The sequence below is a fragment of the Odocoileus virginianus genome, chromosome 5 (genome assembly GCF_023699985.2).
Source record: "Odocoileus virginianus isolate 20LAN1187 ecotype Illinois chromosome 5, Ovbor_1.2, whole genome shotgun sequence".
Lineage (NCBI taxonomy): Eukaryota > Metazoa > Chordata > Mammalia > Artiodactyla > Cervidae > Odocoileus > Odocoileus virginianus.
In genome coordinates, this window is record NC_069678.1 from 91,791,924 (window position 1) to 91,813,514 (window position 21,591).

General features: G+C 45.1%; 1 protein-coding gene across 5 annotated transcripts in view; it reads left to right on the forward strand.

Annotated features, from left to right (window-relative positions):
- CSMD2 (CUB and Sushi multiple domains 2) overlaps window positions 1-21,591 on the forward strand; it is a 697,019-nt gene that overhangs the window by 137,383 nt on the left and 538,045 nt on the right. For all 5 annotated transcript variants that reach the window (XM_070468425.1, XM_070468426.1, XM_070468423.1 and 2 more), the window contains one exon: window positions 6,477-6,589. In XM_070468425.1, coding sequence (XP_070324526.1) covers window positions 6,477-6,589 — 113 coding nt within the window. The remainder of the gene's footprint in view (window positions 1-6,476; window positions 6,590-21,591) is intronic.

The following is a 21,591-nucleotide window of genomic DNA, read 5'->3' on the forward strand; positions in this document are numbered from 1 at the left end:
ACCACTCATCCATTTCCCATATCTTTAATGTTGTCATTTCCGAAATGTTATGTTGATGTAAATGGCATCATCTGCTACATCATCTTTTGAGATAAGCTTTTCTTTTTTTCACTAAGCATAATGCCCCAGAGGTCCATCCCAGTCATATGTATCAATAGTCCATTTGTTTTTATCAGTGGGTAGTATTCCATGGTTTGACAGCATCACTGATTCAATGGACGTGAACTTGGGCAAACTCCAGGAGATGGTGAGGGACAGGGAAGCCTGGCGTGCTGCAGTCCACGGGGTCACAAAGAGTTGGACACGACTGAGTGACTGAACAGCAATGTTCTATGGCGTGGATGCGCTGCAGTTGGTTTAATTATTCCCCTGTTACAGGACATTTTGGCACTTCCCTGGTGGCTCAGATGGTAAAGTCTGCCTGCAGTGCAGAAGACCTGGGTTCGTCCTGGGCTGGGAAGATTCTCTGGAGAAGGAAATGGCAACCCACTCCAGTATTCTTGCCTGGAAAATCCCATGGGTGAAAGAGCCTGGCAGACTACAGTCCATGGGGTTGCAGAGGGGGACACAACTGAATGACTTCACTTTCACTTTATGGGACATTTTTGGTTGTTTTCAGTTGGGGGCTATTACAAACAAACAAGCAAAGCTGCTCTAGATAATCATATGCAGGTTTTCATGTGGATACCAGTTTTCACTTCTCTGGGATAAATGCCCAGGGTTGTAATTGCTGACTTGTATGACTAGTATATGTGTAATATTTTAAAAACAGAAATTGTCTATTTTCCAGAATATTAGCACCATTTAACATTCTACCAGCAATGTATGAAAGATGCAGTTGCTCTGCATCATTGTTAACCTTTGCTATTGTCACTGTTCTTATTTTTATCTGTTCTAATGGTGTATAGTAATATCTCATCATGGTCTTAATTTCCCTTTCCCTAATGGCTAATGATGTTGAACATTTTTCATGTGCTTATTTCCCATCCATGTGTCCTCTCTTAGTGAAATGTCTTTTCATGTCTTTTGCCAACTTTCCAATTGGATTGTTAGATCCTTGCCTGGTTCTTAGTCTTAGGAGAAAAACATTCAGTCTTTCACAATTAACTGTGATGTTAGCTATAGGATTTTTGGATATGCTCTTTATCAAGTCAGAAAGTTTCCTTCTATCCTTAGTTTTATGAAACTTTTTCTTTTAATTTTATATTGGAGAGATTATGCCAAAACCTTTGACTGTGTGGATTACTACAAACTGTGGAAAATTCTTAAAGAGATGGAAATACCAGACCACCTGACCTGCCTCTTGAGAAATCTGTATGCAGGTCAGGAAGCAACGGTTAGAACTGGACATGGAACAGCAGACTGGTTCCAAATAGGGAAAGGAGTATGTAAAGGCTGTATATTGTCACCCTGCTTATTTAACCTATATGCAGAGTACATCATGAGAAACACTGGGTTGGATGAAGCACAATCTGGAATCAAGACTGGCAGGAGAAATATCAGTAATCTCAGATATGCAGATGACACCACTCTTATGGCAGAAAGCGAAGAAGAACTAAAGAGCCTCTTGATGAAAGTGAAAGAGGAGAGTGAAAAAGTTGGCTTAAAGCTCAACGTTCAGAAAACTCAGATCATGGCATCCAGTCCCATCACTTCATGGCAAATAGATGGGGAAACAGTGGAAACAGTGACAGACTTTATTTTGGGGGGCAGATGGTGACTGCAGCCATGAAATTAAAAGACTCTTGCTCCTTGGAAGAAAAGTTATGACCAACCTAGACAGCATATTAAAAAGCAGAGACATTACTTTGCCAACAAATGTCCATCTAGTAATGGCTATGGTTTTTCCAGTGGTCATGTATGGATGTGAGAGTTGGACCATAAAGAAAGCTGAGTGCCAAAGAATTGGTGCTTTTGAACTGTGGTGTTAGAGAAGACTCTTGAGAGTCCCTTGGACTGCAAGGAGATCCAACCAGTCCATCCTAAAGGAAATCAGTCCTGAATATTCATTGGAAGGACTGATGTTGAAGCTGAAACTCCAATACTTTGGCCACCTGATGTGAAGAACTGACTCATTTGAAGAGACCCTGATGCTGGGAATGATTGAAGGCAGGAGGAGAAGGGGACAACAGAGGATGAGATGGTTGGATGGCATCAACTCAATGGACGTGAGTTTGAGTAAACTCCGGGAGCTGGTGATGGACAGGGAGGCCTGACGTGCTGCAGTCCATGGGGTCACAAGGAGTTGGACACGACTGAGCGACTGAACTGAACTGAACTGAATAATGATTCGCAGTGTTGTATTAGTTTCAGGTGTACGGAGAGTGACTTAGTTATACAGGCTTATGTATGTATACTTATGTATTTGGGGGCTTCCGTTATGGCTCAGTGGTAAAGAAGAGTCTGTCTGCAATGCAGGAGACCTGGGTTCGATCATTGGGTTGAGAAGATCCCCTAGAGAAGGAAGTGGCAACTCACTCCAGTATTCTTGTCTACAAAATCCCATGGACAGAGGTGCCTAGTAGGCTATAGTCCATATGATCTCAAAAGTCCAACACCACTTAGTGACTAAACCACCACCACCATTCATGTATCTATTCTTTTTCATATTCTTTACCCATATAGGTTATTACAGAGCATTGAGTGGAGTTCTGTGTGCTATACACTAGGTCCTTGTTGATTATCAATTTTGCATATAGTAGTGTGCATATGTTAACCCCAACCTCTGAATTTATACCTTCTCCCCTTGGCAACCGCACGGCTGCACTCTAAGTCTGTGAGTCTGTAAAAGACTTTTTTCTTAAACTATGGATGAGTGTTGAATTTTGCCAAGTGCTTTCTCATCGTTGATATGATCATGTGATTTTTCTACTTTTGGCCTGTTAATATAGTGAATTGCATTGATTTTCAGAAATTGAACCAGCCTTGTGTCCTTGGAATTAAACCCCACTTGGTTATGGTGTATAATTATTTTGTGTGTTGCTGAATTCTCTTTGCTAATATTTTGTTAAGGCATTTTGTGTTTATTTTCTGCGGGATATTAGTCTTTAGCCTTCTTTGTTTGTGCTACCTTTGGTTTTGGTATCAGGGTAATATTTGCCTCATAAAATGATTTTGGAAGTGCTCCTTCTTTCTCTTTTCTGGAAGACATTGTATAGAATTGGTGTAAGTTCTTTATGCATTTGGTAGAATTCTATATTGAAACCTTCTGGGTCTGGGTATTTCCTTTGGGGGAATTTTTAAATGACTAATTCAATGTCCTTTATAGCCATAGGGCTATTCAAATGATTTATTTCATGTTGAAAAGTTGTGGTAGTTTGTGCTTTTCAAGGAACTGGTCCATTTCATCCAATTTGTCAAAATGTATGTGTATAATTTGTGGTATCTTCTTATTATCATTTTGATAACTATAGGCTCTGTTTTCTTCAACCTTTGGCAACATGAGAGATGAAAAATGAGTCTTTTGGATTGAGTTTTCTTCTTTGTATATTATTTAGGTGGAGCATCTTTCTGTCTCTGTGTATATCCTTTGCTCTTTCCTTCCTTCCCTGTTTCTTTTTCATATTGATTTGTTAGTATTCTTTATAGATTATGAATGTTAAACCAATTCCTGTCATATATATTATATGCAGTCTTCCAAATTTACACTTTTTATCTTTTTTTTTAGTTTTTTTTGCTCCATGTGCATGCTTTGAATTTTAATATAATTAAATCAGTCAGTATTTCCCTTTAAGGCATGTGAGATTTCATGCTGTGTCCATCAGTACTCAATCAATTTCAAGAGATAGAACCCAAATCAAACTAACTTAAACAAACAAACAAAAAAAAAGAAGACGAAGAAGAAAGAAAAAGGAAAAAGAAAAGGAAAAAATAAAGAATGTTGGTTCATGCAGAAGTGGGTCATTCTGCACGGCTGTGTGAAGGGTCTCCATGATGCATTATCAGGACCACGTCCCCTTCTCACTGTTCAGCTTTGTCTGCATGTATACGAGACATCATTTTCTGCACAGCAGAGAGTGTCTGTGTAATGATACAAAGGACTGATGAGAGTCTTGAGCTTACAGTCTAATGATTTAGAACCCCCAGATAAAAGCCCCTTGAAGTCTGTATATCACATCCCAGGGAGGGACTCAGAACAACTCTGCTTGGGTTAGGTGCCCTCCTCCTTCTTCCCTGTGCCTTGAACCACTCCATAAAGATGAAGGATGTGCTGTGATTGGTCATTTGCCCAGTTCTGTGACTAGTGAGTGGGTAGGGTACCTGTCAGAACCCAGCTCTCTAAAAGAATGATGGGCAGGTAGAAGCCAGAGGAGTACTCTAACCATACTCAGAAAGACCTTCCGCAGTAAGTAGATTAAACAATAGTTTGTTTTCTTCTAATGTGTATGGTTTCATTATGTGACATATGAATTTTTTGCCCTTGTGAGAAAATGGGGGAGATAGAGACAGAAAGACAGGGGCAGGGATGGGGAGAGAATATGGGGTGATGGAGAGACTCCTTGCTGCGTGTTTGTATACCTGAAAAGAAGATGACCTTGAAACGTATTTGGTCTCCCATTTTAGTTTGATGACTTTGCCTTCTCTTTTCCTTCAATTTATTCTGTGTTAACCTGAATCCTGTAAGATTAGGATGGTGGGAAAGACAAGGGCTTCACCTTGCACAGGGCTTTTCATGGTGGATGTTACAAACGTCTGATTTAATTTGGTTGAACCCAGTACCCATGCCTTTCAGGGGACATCTGGGTGTCCAGATATTATAGCAATGGGAGGAACAGAAGTGAACCAGGGGGCACCACAGATATCCCTTACTTCTTGAAAATGGAGACAAGGCTACACCTTGAATTCCTCCCTGAGCCCTTCTGGATGTGCAGATGAGCCTCAGATAGGGAATAAAAGACAAAGGTGGACAGGAGTCTGGCCACCCCACCACCATCTTTGTGCACAAACTCATCACCTGTGGGGGTCAACCTGTATGGATGCCTGGAAGCAGACTTCTTTCCTAAAATATGTCCCCAGGTGTTCAGTGAAGGCTTCATATGTTTTATCTTTTTAACGTTAGAAGAATCTTTCAAAGATGACTCTCTTGTGCTGAAAGCATGTTATTTCAGATTCAACAATTCCTTTCTTTTCACCCCTGTTTCTTTTTCTTCACTTAACTAGCAGGAAAAAAATTTACGCATTTTAATTTTAAAAGCATGTACAATATGATCCCATTTGTATGAAATTATTTCGTTGAATGTGATCTGAACTACTGATCTTTCCATCTCTTTGTATGTCAACTGTCAAGAATGATTATTTCTAGATTGCATTGGGTTTTTATTTTTTGCTTTATCTTTTAAAAATAATAAGTACTTATCATTTCTATAAAAGCGGTAGACCTATTCCTTTTAAAGGATAAAATCTATGATAAGAAGGATCCACTTTCTGCTACTTAGAGTTGGATATATTTTCCTCTGTATGTGAATAAATAAATAAATACTGTCTGTTGGCAATCATTCATTGTAAATTTGTGGCAAAGTCTACCCAGAGCCTCAAAGGACCCCAGCCAGAAAGGGAGGAGTCAGTGTTACCGAAGCAAACTTGGGTCTGGTGCCCATGTGTAGTAATGCCATTGACAACAGGTTGTGGTTTATTGTAGGACACCAAGCAAGGAGCTCAGGTAACTAGTGCTTAAAAAGCCCAAAATCCCCGAAGGCTTTCAGGAAAAGGTTTTTAAAAATAGGGTGATGGAGGGGGGTTGTGAGTAAATGATCAGTGAACATTCTTCTGATTGGTTGGTGGTGAGGTAATTGGGACTCAGCATCATCAAGCTTCTGTTTCCAATCAGTCTGGAGATCTATGTGCTGTAGGCTGCATACAGTTAGCTTCTTCCATCTGGCGGGCATTTCAGTATCTGCAAAAGAGCTCAAAGGACATGGCTCAGAATGTTATCCATAGCCCTTGAGGAGGAACTAAAGGTCCTTGACTTTGTTTAATGGCTAAACTTTTATTATTTTGTCTTGCTTGATGGTTTTCCCTTCTTTCTGCATTTTCTCACTTCTCTAACTAAATTTACCTTTTGGAACTTTGAGAGGGCCTAGGAGGCTACCATTGATCTACAGATGAGATGCAGGGGGAGGACATGGGTGGAGGGAGTCTGTTCTAGGAAGGCCGCATAGGATCCTGGTTGGGTGCATCAGGAGAGGGAACCGGAGGAGGAGAAAGAGAAGAGTCATAAACGAGGCAGACCTCCAGATTAGGGGAAGCCCATGGCTTGGGAGAGTAGGCCCCATATTTCTGTGACTGGTCTCCATCACTTTTGCTGGGAATTGCTTTATCTTGGAGCACCTTGCATGTGCCTGGCGTTCAGCTTCTTTCATATCCTTCCCTGTGCCTAGATCAGCATCATGCATCGAGCATGTGCTCAATAAATGCATCAGGGATGTGCAGTTCCCAGGGGATTCATCCTCCCTCCAGCTCACCTCTTTGTCTTTCAGGCTCACAGGCTTTCAGCTGCCAGCCACCATCGTCAGTGCGGCCACCACCCTCTCTCTGCGCCTCATCAGTGACTACGCGGTCAGCGCACAGGGATTCCACGCCAGCTATGAGGGTAGGTGTCTTGGCCTGGCCTGCAGGAGCCTAGGCTGTGAGGTTTGAATAGCCACGGGCAGGGTTGCGCAGTTCTCAGCTGCTGAGAAGGGCTTCTTCAGATTCAAAGCGTGTGCCTGCCCTAAGGAGGCTGCTTGCTAACCAGTAACTCAGTTACTTAAATTGCTCCTGCCGTGTTTCTAGGAAGCTGAGACTTGAAATCAGACCTGAGCTGCAGTCGTTTATCTTCAGGGTCTGGTAACATCTGCTCTCTCCCCTTAACTGGGTTTTCTTGTGTTTCTGTTTTTTTAAATTCTGTTTTCTCTTGGGCTTCACTGTATTACAAAATGCCTTGACTTGGTTTTGGAAATAAGGGAGATATAAACCCTAAGTAGAAGACATAAAAAAAGTAGCTTAAAATTTTTTTTTTTGTTCACTATGGTGACTGCAAAGAGTCAGCTTTATATCATTCAAAGAACAATCAATTTTTCTTTAATAGCAGAGATTAGGGTTTCTTGGTTTGAGTTATGCAAATAATTTCCATTTCTCTCAGCCTGTTTAACTATGGTGTTAGCATTCAAATTAACACTAATATCCTCAGATTATACACTATTATTATTATTAACTTTATTATATTAGTTCAGAAGGTGGTACATCGAGATCACTGTCATTTCCCTGGGAAATTTACATCTCATTAATAGGTAATTATGCTGCTCTTGGCTAAGACCCACACTGCTATTTTGTGTTGAGATCATTAATAGGCATATTTTAAGACTGTTAATGGTAATTAATAACAGTAATGACATAACACCCTAGTAAAGCATGCCAGTTATGCGAAGGCTTTCTTCCTCTTGCTTCTAAGAACTTAATAAGTGATGTTTTCTTGAATGAAATTATAGGAATATAGAAATAGATACTACCTTTGTCTTGGCTAGGAACACACGACAGAAATACCTCCCTTGGCAAAATTCACCCCTGTTGGTATTGGGTGGAGGGGATACAGTTTGGTGCTTTAATCTAAGTGATTTAGGGCTCCTGAGAAGGACCCTGAGGAGGGGTATCAGTTATTTTTAACTAACGATACTAAGAAGGCTCCAGAGAAAGTTTCATATGCCTTTAACTGAGGGTTTCTGACATAACTCCAGATTGCTTTAACTGAGAGCTCCTGAAAAGACCTCCCTGTCTTTAAAGTGAAGTCTCCTGGGATGTCCCGATTTCTTTGAAGCAAACACTCGGTTCCTTCCCAAAGCAAGACTGTGATCTTGGTCATCCTGGTTGTGTCCTCAGCCTGATCCTTTGGCTGTTAACCCAAACTAAGTCTTTGTGAGTCTCAGTTATAACCTCTTGGTGAAGAGAGTCCTCTTCAGAAGCTTCTTCCACGATCTTTCAGCTATGGGGAGACTGGCGGTGCCTGGGGATGGTGCAGGGAGTGAGTCATGGACACTAGAGCTGGTGGCTGCAGAGATCCCCGGAGGGGCTGACGCACAGGGGGCCCTGGTGCAGGGTGTCCTCCTTCAGCAGCTGTGGCCCATCTGGCTCAATCCAGCCTCTGGCTTGTCTTTGTAAATAAAGTTTTATTAGCACACAGCCAAGCCCTGTTGCTGTTGTTGTCTGTGACTGTATGCACTACAGCTCCAAACTTGAGTTATTGCCACAAAGACCGCATGGCTTGCAAAATTGAAAATATTTACTCTCTGGCCCTTTACAGAAAATGTTTGATGACCCCTGGTCTAGAGCTGTGCTATCCTGTACAGTGGCTTTTAACCACATGCCACTTTCATATTTACATTAATAAAAATTTAATAAAATTTAAAATTCATTTTCCCAGTTGCACCAGCCTCCTCTCAAGTGTTGGGTAGCCATGCGTCACTTGTGGCTCCCATACTGAGCAATACGAGAACGTTTGTATCACTGCAGAGAGTGCTTCTAGATTTCTAGACAGGGTGAGCCGGACTTCCATCAGATTCGCAAAGGGCCTGTGATTCAATGAGATTACACTTTAAGATAAAGTAGAGGCCAGCAGGTCCCTCCTTCCACCTGCCTGGCCTGGCGGGTAGCAGCCCAGACACATGAAGGATCAATGGTGCTGAAGGAAGGGCCTGCCCTATCTCAGCTGCATAATGGTGCTGCGTTATGCTGTGCTAAGTCGCTTCAGTCCTGTCCAGCTCTTTGCGACCCCATGGACTATAGCCCGCCAGGTCCTCTATCCATGGGGATTCTCCAGGCAAGAATGCTGGAGTGGTTTGCCATGCGCTTCTCCAGGGGATCTTCTCAACCCCAGGATTGAACCCTTATCGCCTGTGACAGCTGAGCCAGCAGGGAAGCCCTTGCATAATGATCCCAGGTCTCTAAGTCACTGGCATTGAGAAGACAAAGCTTCCAGGTGCGGGCTGGGCAGACCCTGGACAATGCAAACAGGTCGCTGTGGTTGAGTGACTCTGCAGTCACCTGGACAGGGTTTCCGCCAACCCCACGCTCCGTATGGCTCTGTCTTTGTGCCTGGCAGAGCGACTCGCACGCAGGTGTCTGTGTTAACAGGAGAGGCAAGAACAGGGAAGCCGAGGCTGTGACTTGATCTCACTGACCTGGCTCAGGACTGGACCACGGGGCAATTTGTGCATCCGGGAGAGTGTGAGTTGCACTGACTTTTGAGATACCCGAAGTGGAGGGGTCAAGAGGGCAGGTGGAAGAAACCAGCAGGGGCAGCCACGGCTGCAGATAAACCACATGACATGTTACATCCACAGCAGCCAGGGGCCCACTCTATCACTGGACTTCTCAACAAGACATAAGATAACCCCATGTTTAGGGATTTGCTGATTAATACTAGCTGCTTGGCCCTGGAAGTGAGTAACTGGGTGATACTGGGCAGATTTTTAAACTCTCTGAGCCTCGTTGGAGGGAGAGGGTGATCCAGTGATCCAAAGACATTGAAGATTTGGCTCTCCGGGGAAGAAGTGAGCCCTCCTTCCCACACAGAACCCACCTTAGTCATTTGTGCCAGACAACAGGCAGACAGACAGACTGGCTCTAGAGACCCCCTCACCTCCCCCACATCAGCCCAGGCTGCCCCCAGCCCAGGCAGCCTCCTCCCTTGCACTCTTTTGGACATTGCTGGCCCTTTCTAAATGCCATCAGGGCCCCACTCTCGGTAGCTCCCCTGGCTAACATGCCTGAAAGTCTGCTATCAAAAGCAGTCTCATCCTCCTCCACCCTCCCCGTTAGAGTGAAAAGTATAGATAAGGAACTGAACTGTTGCTAGGGATTTGGGAGAAAGGTGAAGTCAGGTGAAGGGTGTCAGCTCAGAGATGCTGCTGCTCCAAGGAAAAGATCAAAAAGGCCAGTCATCAAAGCCCGAGATGACAGGAGATGCTTGATTTCGTAATCCCCAGGGGCAAGAGTGTGGGCTGTGGCTGCGGACAGGAGGGAAGGGGATCAACTTGTGTTAAACGCTGACTGTATGCCAGGCACTTTACATACATTATCTCATTTAATCCCCGAGACAGCCCTGTGGACAGACCTCACTATCTCCATCTTACAGATGTTGGAGCTGGGAATCAGGAGTTTTGTGTTCAGCTTAAGGCTACTTGATGACCAGGAGTTTTAAAGTAACTTCTCTGGCTCTAAAGACTATGCTCATCTCCTACACTGTACTCCCCACAAAACTCCTGAAGGAAAGCAGAGATAGGTGACTCTCTCTCATGGGCAAGTGGATTGGAACTAAGTCAGAGGCAGGGTGGACTCAGGAAGCCTGCCTTGGATTCAGCTTCCTGCTGGCTGCCTTGTGTCATCTCAGAGAGGCAATAAGAGATATGCCCAGACTCAGCTAGAGTTTCAGATAAAATACAAGATGCCCAATTAATCTGTATTTTGTATTATTCAAATTTTTTAAATTTTGAAAAAAAATTTTTTAGCTTCAGTATATCCCAAGTATTTCATGGGACACACTTTTTTTTTTAATTGGAGGATAATTGCTTTACAGTATTGTGTTCGTTTCTGCCATGCACCAACATGAATCAGCCACAGGTATACATATTAATATGTCCCCTCCCTCTTGAACCTTCCTACCACCTCCCATCCCATTCCACCCCTCCAAGCTGTCACAGAGCACCGGGTCATGGAACGTACCTATACTAAAAAAGTTGCCTAGTCTTTGTCTAAAATTCAAATTTAATAGAGTGTCCTGTATTTTTTAAAAATATTTATTTGGCTGCATCAGGCCTTAGTTGTGGGCTGTGGTATCTTTTGTTGTGGCGCTCGGGCTTAGGAACCCTGAGACATGTGGGATCCTAGTTTCCTGACTGGGGATTGACCCCACGTCCCTTGCACTGCAAAAGTGAAGTCGCTCAGTCGTGTCCGACTCTTTGCGATCCTGTGGACTGTAGCCCACCAGGCTCCTCCCTCCCTGGGATTCTCCAGGCAAGAATACTGGAGGGGGTTGCCATTTCCTTCTCCAGGGGATCTTCCCGACCCAGGGATCGAACCCTGGGTCTCCCACATTGCGGGCAGACGCTTTACCCTCTGAGCCACCAGGGAATCCCTTGTACTTCAAGGGGCATTCTTAACCCCTGGACCACCAGGGAAGTCCCCAGGGTCCTGTGTTTTTATCTGCCCTCTGGTAGTCTCATTCCCAGCACCGACCCCCAGGAGTTCTAACCACACTCATCTCCTCCTCCCCGTCCTCTTCCTACCCAGACCTGCCCACGTCTTCCTCTGCCCAGCGCGGGCCGCCCACTTACTGCAGAGAATGTAGCTTCCCTTCCTCCCTTCTTGTGAGTGTTCATTTGACAGCTCTCTGCACCTCCACACGTGTGCGCACAGATGCAGATCTGTGTGCACTTGGGGTTACACTCTGTGTGTAGTTCTGTAGTCTGGTTAATGAGGCTGACACAGTTCTGTGTTAATAAAATAGCCCTGCTTTGTTCTTCCTAATGAATAGCAGTGAAGGGGCCATTGTGGTTTGCCTATACCCCAGTTATTTAACCAGTCATCTTCTGGGGACATTTAGGTGAAGAACATCCTTGTACATACAACTTAAAGCCTCTTCTAATTATCTTAGGGTGAATTCTTCAAAGTGCAATTGCTGGGTCAAAGAGTGTGTCGATCTTCCATTTTAATACATAATCCCATGGTATCTGTAGGAAGATCTTACCGGGGTATAAGAGGGCCCATCCCTGCTTTTTACCTATGTTGCACATTGGGGAGTTTTAAGTTAGTTTCATTGATTAAAATAGGTGGGATGAGATCACATTTGTGATTCTAATTTGCATCTCTCTGATGATAGGGAAGGTTGAGCATCTGTCATCACTTTCTGGCCTTTTGTAGATCATTTTGTAAATTGCCTGTCCCTGTCTTTGCCTACTTTTCTTTTCAGGTGTTAGTATTTTTTTCTTATCCTCTTTGTAAGTGGTTTTGCATGTTAAGGCTATGAGTTTTATGAGTTTCCTTTTGATGTGCAGCAGTTTTAATTTTTATGTCACCAATTTTTAAATTTTAAATTTCTCTTTGATAATCTACCTTTGGTGTTATGCTTAGAAAGGCCTTTTCCATGCCAAGACCAGCTAAATTGTCATTTAGATATTCCTCTGATTCTTTCAGCATTTTATTTTTCTGTTTTACTTCTAAATCCCTCTGGAATTCGGCTGTGTTTGTCTTGGTTTCAGTGACTCTGACTCTGATTCTCCAATGTTCTCTGTGTCCTTCTGTCTGTCTTTCAATGCATGGAAGCCTCTTACTTCCCTTATGTGCCTCCCTCCTCCCCAGCCCCCAGGGTGTCTCTCCCTGACACTTCTAGTCTTATTGCCCTTTAGACATTGTTTCTCCCAACTGAGCCTGTGAGCTTCATACCTTTTCCACGTATGACTCTCAGAGATGTAGGGGATTGCTTCTGTCTCTCACAGGCTGATCAACAGACAAACAAGAGTTATAAGCAGATCAGAAATGTCACTTAGAGTCTCTGCAGGTTTTGATGCTTAATCCTGGTGGCACCTTTTCCTTTTTAGCAGCATCATTCTTAAGCAGTCACCCTGACACTTTGGTGCAAGACAGCCCATCTCTGACCACTGGTTCTCAGTCTGTTAGATCAATTTAATCATCTACATCTAAAAACAGGTATTTCTGTTTTGTTAAATCTAACTACCATCTTGGGTTCTCCCTCTCAAAAATACAAGAGACTTCCTTAAAAATCAAAATCACTTATTATCCTCACATGGAATCTAGGAAGAAGAGGAACACTTATTTTTGCAAACCCCCTGGTTGCCATAAGGGAGAGGCCACAGAGTACAGTGGTTAAGACTTCAGGTTCTGAGTTCCAATGTTATCTGGAATCAAACCCCATCTCTGCCACTCACTTGCTGTGTGACCTTGGGCAAGTTATGTCATTTCTTTGAGCTCATTGCCTCTGTAAAAGCAGAGTAAAGATATTACTTCATAAAGTTGTGAAGATTAAAAAGAAAATACACAAATCACATAATGTGCTCAGCACGGGGACTGGCAGATTGTCAGTGTTTGATAAATACCAGCTAATGAGTGAAGCCACCTTCCCCCTAACCTCACTGGACTGAGATTATTTCAGGAGATGCTCAGTCTATAGGTCACAGTCCCAGCCCCACCCCAGTGCCCTGACCCTGTGTTTGCATAAAATCCTCAACCCAGTTTTCATGGTGTGTCTGGGCTGAGGAACAGACCTTGGCTTCCGTGGGGAGGAGCAGAGGCGTCTCCATATCCGTGAGCTCCAGCACTGCTGGAGAAACCGCCCACCTCACGGGGATAAGGTTGTGGGCCCTGTCCCCTGGTGGTCTGGAGCTCATAGGGCCAATGCCAGGAACTTAGTCTTTTCATGGCCTCTTCTCTTGGTGTCAGAGATGTTGGCTTTAGGGCTCAGGACGCTAATGACACATCCAGCAAACCTGAGACTTTGGGGATCATGGACCTGAAAGTTGTGACTGTCTCTGGACACACACAAACACAAAACACTTTCCCATATATTTTTGATATAATTCAGATGCCCTAAAGCCCATCTGTGAACCACTGGTTCACCTGAAAAAGAGCCCAGAGAGGCTGACGTACACATGAAGTGGATGGTGGAGGTTCATCGAGCTGATATATATTGATTGCTACTGTGTGCAGTGCCCAGGGTTTCAGCTAAGCACCATCCTCACTGTCATGATTTATCCCTGCCACCCCTACCCACCCGCCCGCACAAAAGGAAGAGAACAGGAGGAGCTCAATTTAGTGCCGCTTCTTGGTGAGTTTTGCTGCCAGTGCAAGCCTGTTATGTCACCTCTGCCTGCACTGCAGGCAGATTCTTTGCCATTTGAGTCACCAAGGAAGGCCCATAAGGACCACAGCATCATGGAACAGGGTCAAATAGACACATCCGCAAGGGACAGATAGATAGAGATGGAGCTCCCTGTTGTTGCTCTACCAAGAGAGGCAGGTTGGGACAGAGTGTGCTTTCCTGGCTTTTGGAGGGGGAGAGGGGTGGAGGTGATCATGTCACTTTGCACGCCAGGAAATTGAGGTCCAGAACAAAGGACCCCTCCTGGTTTTATACACTCCTGTAATTAGACCTGCTGATTCCCCTCTCCTGGCCTTTCCGACAATTTCCTCATTTTGAAAGAGTTCCCCAATTTGGGGGCATTCTGCAGACATCTCAAAATTGGGCTAATGGAAGCTATTTGACCATATACATACATACACTGAATATGCAATTTGTACCATTCAGGCCATCCAGGCCAGAACGGCAAGGCTAGCAAGGCCTCCTCTTGGCTGGGGTGACGTGGCGAATATCCATTTCCTCTGCCCAGGAGGGGATGGTGTGTGTGCTTCCTGAGTGAACCTGCTCCATTTCTGAGGGCTCTGCCTTGGGAGTTGGAGAACATTCCTTTTAATCAATACAGTGGAGTAGCAAATTAATACACAGAGATGTGACATTTGAGACAAATTGGGCAGCACTTCTCTGTAAGTAGGGAGTCAGGATGAATTTCATATCACATCCTCAATAATCCCACAAATAGTTCATCATGCGTAGTGATATTTTCCCCCTTTGGGGACGGATATTAACATAGCTTGAAGATGACATCATACCAGATTCTAGTGCCCGACCCTTCTTGTGTCAAGGTGTCAGAAGACAGGTTGATGAAGGAGAAGGTGCGTTTTCAGGTGGCCAGATGACTTGCAGGTAACATGTGCATCCACTTTACTTCTCTGGCCCTGTCCATTCATTCATTCATTCATTCTTTCAACAAGTGTTGACTGTACACTTGCTCTATGCCAGGTTCTAAGGTAGACTTTGAGGACTTTGAGTGAATAATAAGTGGTTCTCATCTTCAAGGAGCTCTGAGACCTCAGTGAGTAAGAGCAGAGGAAGGGAATCCAGGAAGAGGCAGCTTCAACCCTGACCAGCTCTGACACCGGTGCATCTCCCAACCGCCCTGAGCTGATTTCTTGCAAAAGAGAAATTGCAGTGTCCACTTCAATGATTTTTAATGGGGGCCAAAGAAGTTGTAAGTCAACTATAAAAAAACATTATATATTAATGTATAAATGTGGAATCTAGAAAAATGGTAGAGATGAACTTGTCTGCAAGGCAGAAATAGAGATACAGTTGTAGAGATCAAACATATGGACACTAAGGGGAGAAATAAAGGGTGGAATGAATTCGGAGACTGGGATTGATATATACATATATGTGTGTATGTATGTATAGATATATACATGTATGTGTATGTATGTATATATATATGTATATGCATGTGTATGTGCTCAATCACTCAGTAATGTTCAACTCTCTGTGACCCCATGGATTGTAGTCCACCAGGCTCCTCTGTCTATGGAAGAGACAAGTCCAGGCAAGAATACTGGAGTGGGTTGCCATTTTCTACTCCAGAGAGTCTTCCTGAGCCAAGGATCGAACCTACGTCTCCTGCATCTCCTGCATTGGCAGGTGAATTCTTTACCGTTGAGTCATCTGGGAAGCCCATATACTAATATATATATAATATATATATATATATATATTATATATATATATATACACACACATACAATAAATAACTAATGAGAACCTGATACAGTACAGGGAACTCTACTTAGTGCTCTGTAGTGACCTAAATGGTAAGGAAATACCAAACAGAGGGGCTGTATATATACATACAGCTGATTCACTTTGCTATACGGCAGAAACTAACACAACATTGTAAAGCAACTATACCCCGGGAGAACGAAAGGTTAATGGCTGGGAAGTGTCCAGTACAGTCTCTAGTCAAGAAACATACATTCCTTAACCAGGTGGAGAACACTGCTCTCATGCCTGATTGGCTGTTTGGATATCAAGTCTGAGTCCTGCTGTGTCCCTGTTGTGTGACCTTAGACAAGGCTCTGAGCCTCTCAGCTCCCTCCTATGGGACGTGGGATCACTCTCTCTTCCTTTCAAGGAGGGAGTGAGCATTTGTGGTAAGGTACCTAGCATGACATTTGGCACATAGTAGGTGCTCCATCAAAGGAAGCTCTTATAATAGGGCCTGATGTGCTTTGTAGGGATGAAAAAAAAATTATTTCCTGTGACAACATCTTTTGTCAAGCTTTGTGGATCTCTAAGAGCAAGGAATGTCTCCTATTTTTTTTTTTTTTAATTTCTTCTGTCACTGCAAAGCCTTAGTCTGGGGCTTAGCACACAGTAGGGATGCTGCAATACTAGCCACTGCTTGCCTGTCCTAACCTGAGTTTCTGCTAGTCCATATCGGGCTTTTGTGCAAACTAGCACAACTGGCCACCCTGAGGGGTCATGTGAGCATACGGCTTAGTGGATGGACTAGAGGCTGTTTTAGTTCTCATCACCCCTCTGCCTGGGCACCCTTTGGCAGTACTCAACCGAGTAGCTGTACATGGTGCCCTTGCTCCAAGGTCCTCCTCTTAGGAGTCTACAATCACCTGCTGTCCAACAGCAGATTCAGAGTCATTAGAGGCAGGGTGCAAGGATCTCAGGGAGCTTTCACTTAAAACCTTCTAATTACTTCCTAGATGGAGTGCAAACTCCTTACCTGGCCATCAAAACCTGGCATCAGCCCCGCCTCCACCCCCTTCCTCCTCCAGCCACACTAGCTTTGCTGGTCTTCAGATACACCATGCTCTGTCTCTGCACCCATCCTTCAGACATGCGGAGTCACTCAACTAAACCTTCCTCGCCCACCCAGCCACTCTTCTCTGCCTCTTTGTTTCCTTCCAGTCTGTTTAAACCAAATCCAGAGACTGCCCCTGCTGCCCAATACTCCCTTACTTTCCTTCTTGGCTCCCATGCGTCTCCTCCAATCACCAGCGTCCTTGTGTATTTCCTGTTCTGTGTGTGCCTTCTCCCCTCTGGTGTATGTTCCTTGATAGTGGAGAGAACTGAGACAAAAGCTCAGGGTCTAGAGGAAATATCCACTCTCGGCTCAGCCAGTTAGTAGCTAGTGTGGAACTTTGAGCAGGTCACTTAACCTCCTCTGACCTCCACTGTCACAGGGACAATAATAATAGTAATCCCTACTCTGTTGGATCATTGCTGGGAACAAATGAGACAGCACATGTCGAGGGTTCCTAACAGTGCCTGGTGTGGGATAAACACTGAGAAGGCAGACGTGTGGGCTCTTATGATCACTGTTCACAGCTGCACCTAGCCCAGGATCTGACGTCTGCTAGATGCTCAGTAAACAGTGGTGGAATAAATGAGTGGATAGGGGTCTTTTCACCCAATGTAACAGAAAGAGATTTGCTTAAGATACCCTGGACTGTCAGGAAGATCCCCTGAAGTAGGAAATGACAACCCACTCCAGTGTTCTTGCCTGGAAAATTCCATGGACAGAGGAGCCTGGCGGGCTACAGTCCACACGATTGCAAAGAGTTGAACACGACTGAACATGCACACCATCCATCCATCCACCTGGGACTGTGTCCCATTGAATTCAAGATGTCTTCAGTAAAAGATTCAGTTTTGTTGTATGTACCATTCAGAAAGAAAAAAAAACTGCTGCTGACTGAAGTATGACATGCCATTGATTTTAAGATACATCCTAATTTCAAAAATATTAAAATATGGAAAATTATGCTCCCTAGAACTGATGAAGTATGATAACTGCTTAATTGCTTTTGACCACCCTTCACCCCATTTGGGGTTGACTCATCACTCTGACCTCTTCTTCGACCCAGAGCTCTCCGACCATCACGGCTCCTCCTTTTCAGCATTCAGGTAATGGCTCTCGCTGGACATGTGATCACCTCTTAATTCATTCTCTCGGCTCCAAGTCTCATTACTTCTCAATTTTCTGCATTGAACTCTATTTAACACCTATTAGCACAGGTCTTGAGCTGATAAATGACCTTTTTGTGGGAGGCAGTTGGATACCCCCGTCTTGATCCTGTTTTTCGTAGCTGTGCTGAAGACAGGGGAACCCACAAAACCCAAACATGGGTCCCTCAGGACCACTGCCAGCCCCTTCCATAATGACTCCCAAGGCACCAGGAATACCACTGGATGGGGACCTGAACGTGATTGCTTCCTCTTGGATGGGAGATGGGAGTGTCAGCCTTCAGCTGCTCCTCTGGCCGTGACTGTAGCTGGATATACTCACCTGTCTCCTTCCTGTGGACTTGGGTCAGGTGACCCTATTAGACCTTCCTCCACTGACCTCTGTCCCGGAGGTCAGAGGACACATGTCCTTCTACTGTCTCTTTCTTGTGGGAACCTATCTCCCACTCGTGAATCAGTCATCAGGAAGTGAACACTTCCAAATAGAAGTATCAGGATTGAATATTCCCATCCCATGTCTTTCTATTAATTGATAATTTGGGTGTGATTAGCCACTGATTTGACTTATTCTTTCCAGCCTTATCCTTCATTAGTGTGGGTAATTGAGGTTTAGACCCATTGCTATTTCATTGAGCAGCAAGAGAGAAAAGCACTTAGGGCATCAGTGGGGCCTCTGATCTGGAGATTTGGTGGTGGACAAATGACCTCTCTCCTTCCCCTTTCCACCCTGTGGAGTGATGGGTATTGCTTCCTTATACATGCTCTGGATCTCTGAGCCCAGGGCCAGCCTCTGAGATGAAGAAAACGAAGGGACCAGCTCTTGAGCACCCTTGACATGACAGGTCCAGATATGCAGTGGGAGCCTTGAAGACACTGCTGCACCACTGGCAAGCAAAGCCTTAAGAATTCCCACTGTACACAGAGGGAAGAAGGTCCAGAGAGGTTAGTTACCTTGCCGGAGGTTATACAGCACCTAAAGGTCATGCTGCATTGAAGGCGGGAGGAGAGGTGATGAGAGGATGAGATGGTTGGATGGCATCACCGACACGATGGACATGAGTTTGAGTAGGCTCTGGGAGTTGGTGATGGACAGGGAAGCCTGGCGTGCTGCAGTCCATGGGGTCGAAAACAGTCGGACACAACTAAGCGACTGAACTGAACTGGACTGTGAAAGGTCATGCACTGAGCTGAACTGAAAGGTCATGCAGTTTGAAAATCGGTTTGTTTCCGAAGCCCACCTCTTTCTACTTGATGCTGCCTCCCCAGATAAGCCCCATACACAGCAGGGGTCCCCGACCCCCTGTTGGGAACCAGGCTTCACAGCAGGAGGTGAGCAGCTTCCTCTGTATTTACAGCTGATCCCCATCACCTGCATTACCATCTGAGCTCTGCCTCCTGCTAGATCGGCAGCAGAATTAGATTCTCATAGGAACTCAAGCCCTAACCCCAAAGTCAAGGTGGAATATCCTGAGACCCTGGTGGCTCAGATGGTAAAGAATCCACCTGCAATGCAGGAGACCGGGGTTCCATCCCTGGGTGGGATAGAATGGCTGGAGAATAGAATGGCTATCCACTCCTGTATTCTTGCCTGGAGAATCCCCATGGATAGAGGAGCCTGACAGGCTACAGTCCATGGTGTCGCAGAGTCGGACACAACTGAGCAACCAAGCCCAGCACAAATGTAATTGCTTGAGTCATCTCAAAACCACCCCCTCCTCCCTGGTCCATGAAACAGGTCCCTGGAGCCAAACAGGCTGGGGACCACCGCCATACAGTTCTCTGAGTCTGTCCCACCCATGTCTCCTGACCCCAGAGAAAGAAGGGGCCACAGAGAGGCAGGGGTGGGGAGGGGGCTAGCCCATGACACTGAAGCACCTCCAGGGCCGACTGTCCTCAGCTGGGCCTTGCTGAGGCTCCTGCTGCTACCAAGGGACCCTGTCCTGTGGGTGATGGCTTCACTTCCATGCTCTTCACCTCCCTTCCAGCTCTTCACGTCCTGCCCCTCCCACAAGGTCTGTATCCAGCCCCAGCCCCAGATTAGGAGTGATGCAGATCAGACTTGATCATGTGTTAAATTACCAGGAGTTGGCCTTGTGATGTGAAGGGGTGCAGAGGAATGGACAAGCCAAGCACTTTCCAGCCTCCATACATCCTGTTTCCTTTGCCTGTCCTGCTCCACTCAAGTGGCTCTCTCTGTCCTCCTGTTCAGTTCTCTGGGCAAACATCCCTTATCAAAGAGGCCTTTCCTGATGACACTGTATAACACAGCTGCCCCCACTTCATCCCTCCCTGTCACCCGCGCCTCGACATATAATACAGTTATCTGTCTATTTGCTTACTGTCTGTCTCTGCTACCAGAATGTGAGTTTCCTGGGGTCAGGGCCTTTGTCCCTTCTGCATTGCCATTGCTGTTCTTTGATGAATCTTCAGTGCCTAGAACAGGTTCTGATGCATGTTAGGTGCTTAATAAATATTTGGCGAATGAATGAAATCAAAGGCCAGAAGAAAGAAAGAATGTGTGTGTTTGATTTCCTGCAAGAAATCCTAAGGAGTGGAAATGTATTAATAAAGGACGAGAAGCTAGGGCAGCAGCTGGATGTCGGTCAGGGGTCAGTTCATGCAGGAACCTGGGAGGTGCCGGAAGGAGTTTGGGCTTAATTCATAGAGACAGCCAGCCCTTCACCAAAGTGTTTTCTATTTTTGGCTGTGCTGGGTCTTCAATGTTGCATGAAGGCTTTCAGGGGTTACTCTTTGTTGCAGGACGTGGGCTTCTCACTGCGGTGGCCTCTCTTGTGGAACATGGGCTCTCGAGGGCGCGGGCTCAGTTGTTGTCCTGAGGCATGTGGAATCTTCCTGGACTAGGGATCAAACCCATGTCCCCTGAGTTGGCAGGCAAATTCTTAACCACTGGACCACCAGGGAAGTCCCCACCAAAGAGCTTTAGGCAGGGAGGTGATGTCGTGACACATCTGCTTTAGAGATGGTGAGGAGGGCAGGAGACGACTGCAGGCAAGGAAGCCAGTCACATGCGGGGACCTTTGTCCAGCACAGAACATGCCTGGACCTTTGTCAGCCCCGGAGAGGCTACCAGGACAAAGAGGGAGCCAACAGAGCTCACATCACACTGCCCACATTCCCTGTGGATAGGCATCTAAGCTGGCTGGAACAGAAGGGGGTGTCCCACAGATGGAGCAGTTTGGCTTCTCCAGTACCTTAAGCAAAAACATTCATATTCTTGTCTGTTCTATAGACATTCATGATGTGCGTGTAGCTCACTGAACAAGCTCACCTTAACAGTCCCAGTAAACAGATGAATGTGCAGGGGTGGGGGTTTCTAGTGATAAGTGATGTGGATGAAGCCCTTGAGATCACACTTGGAAATTTGGCAGAGGATTCCAAGCAAGTGCATTGGACAATGAGGATTGTAAGGATGACAACGAAAGCTAACATTGCTTCAGCTCTTACCAGGTGCCAGACACTCTTATAAGTGCCTTACTTTTTAGCATTTAATCCTTACAACAATCCTATGAGGTAGGCACCCTTATTATCCCCATTTTGCTGAGGCGCAGAGAAGTTAAGTAACTTGCTTGAGGTCACACAGCTGCTTAAGAGGTAGAATGTGGGCTTGACGCCAGGCATTCTGACATCAGCCTACGAAAAAGAATAAGATAGTTTCACACAGCTGAGATTATTGAATCAAATTAAAATATTCCATCACTGTAGAGAGCAGTGTCAAG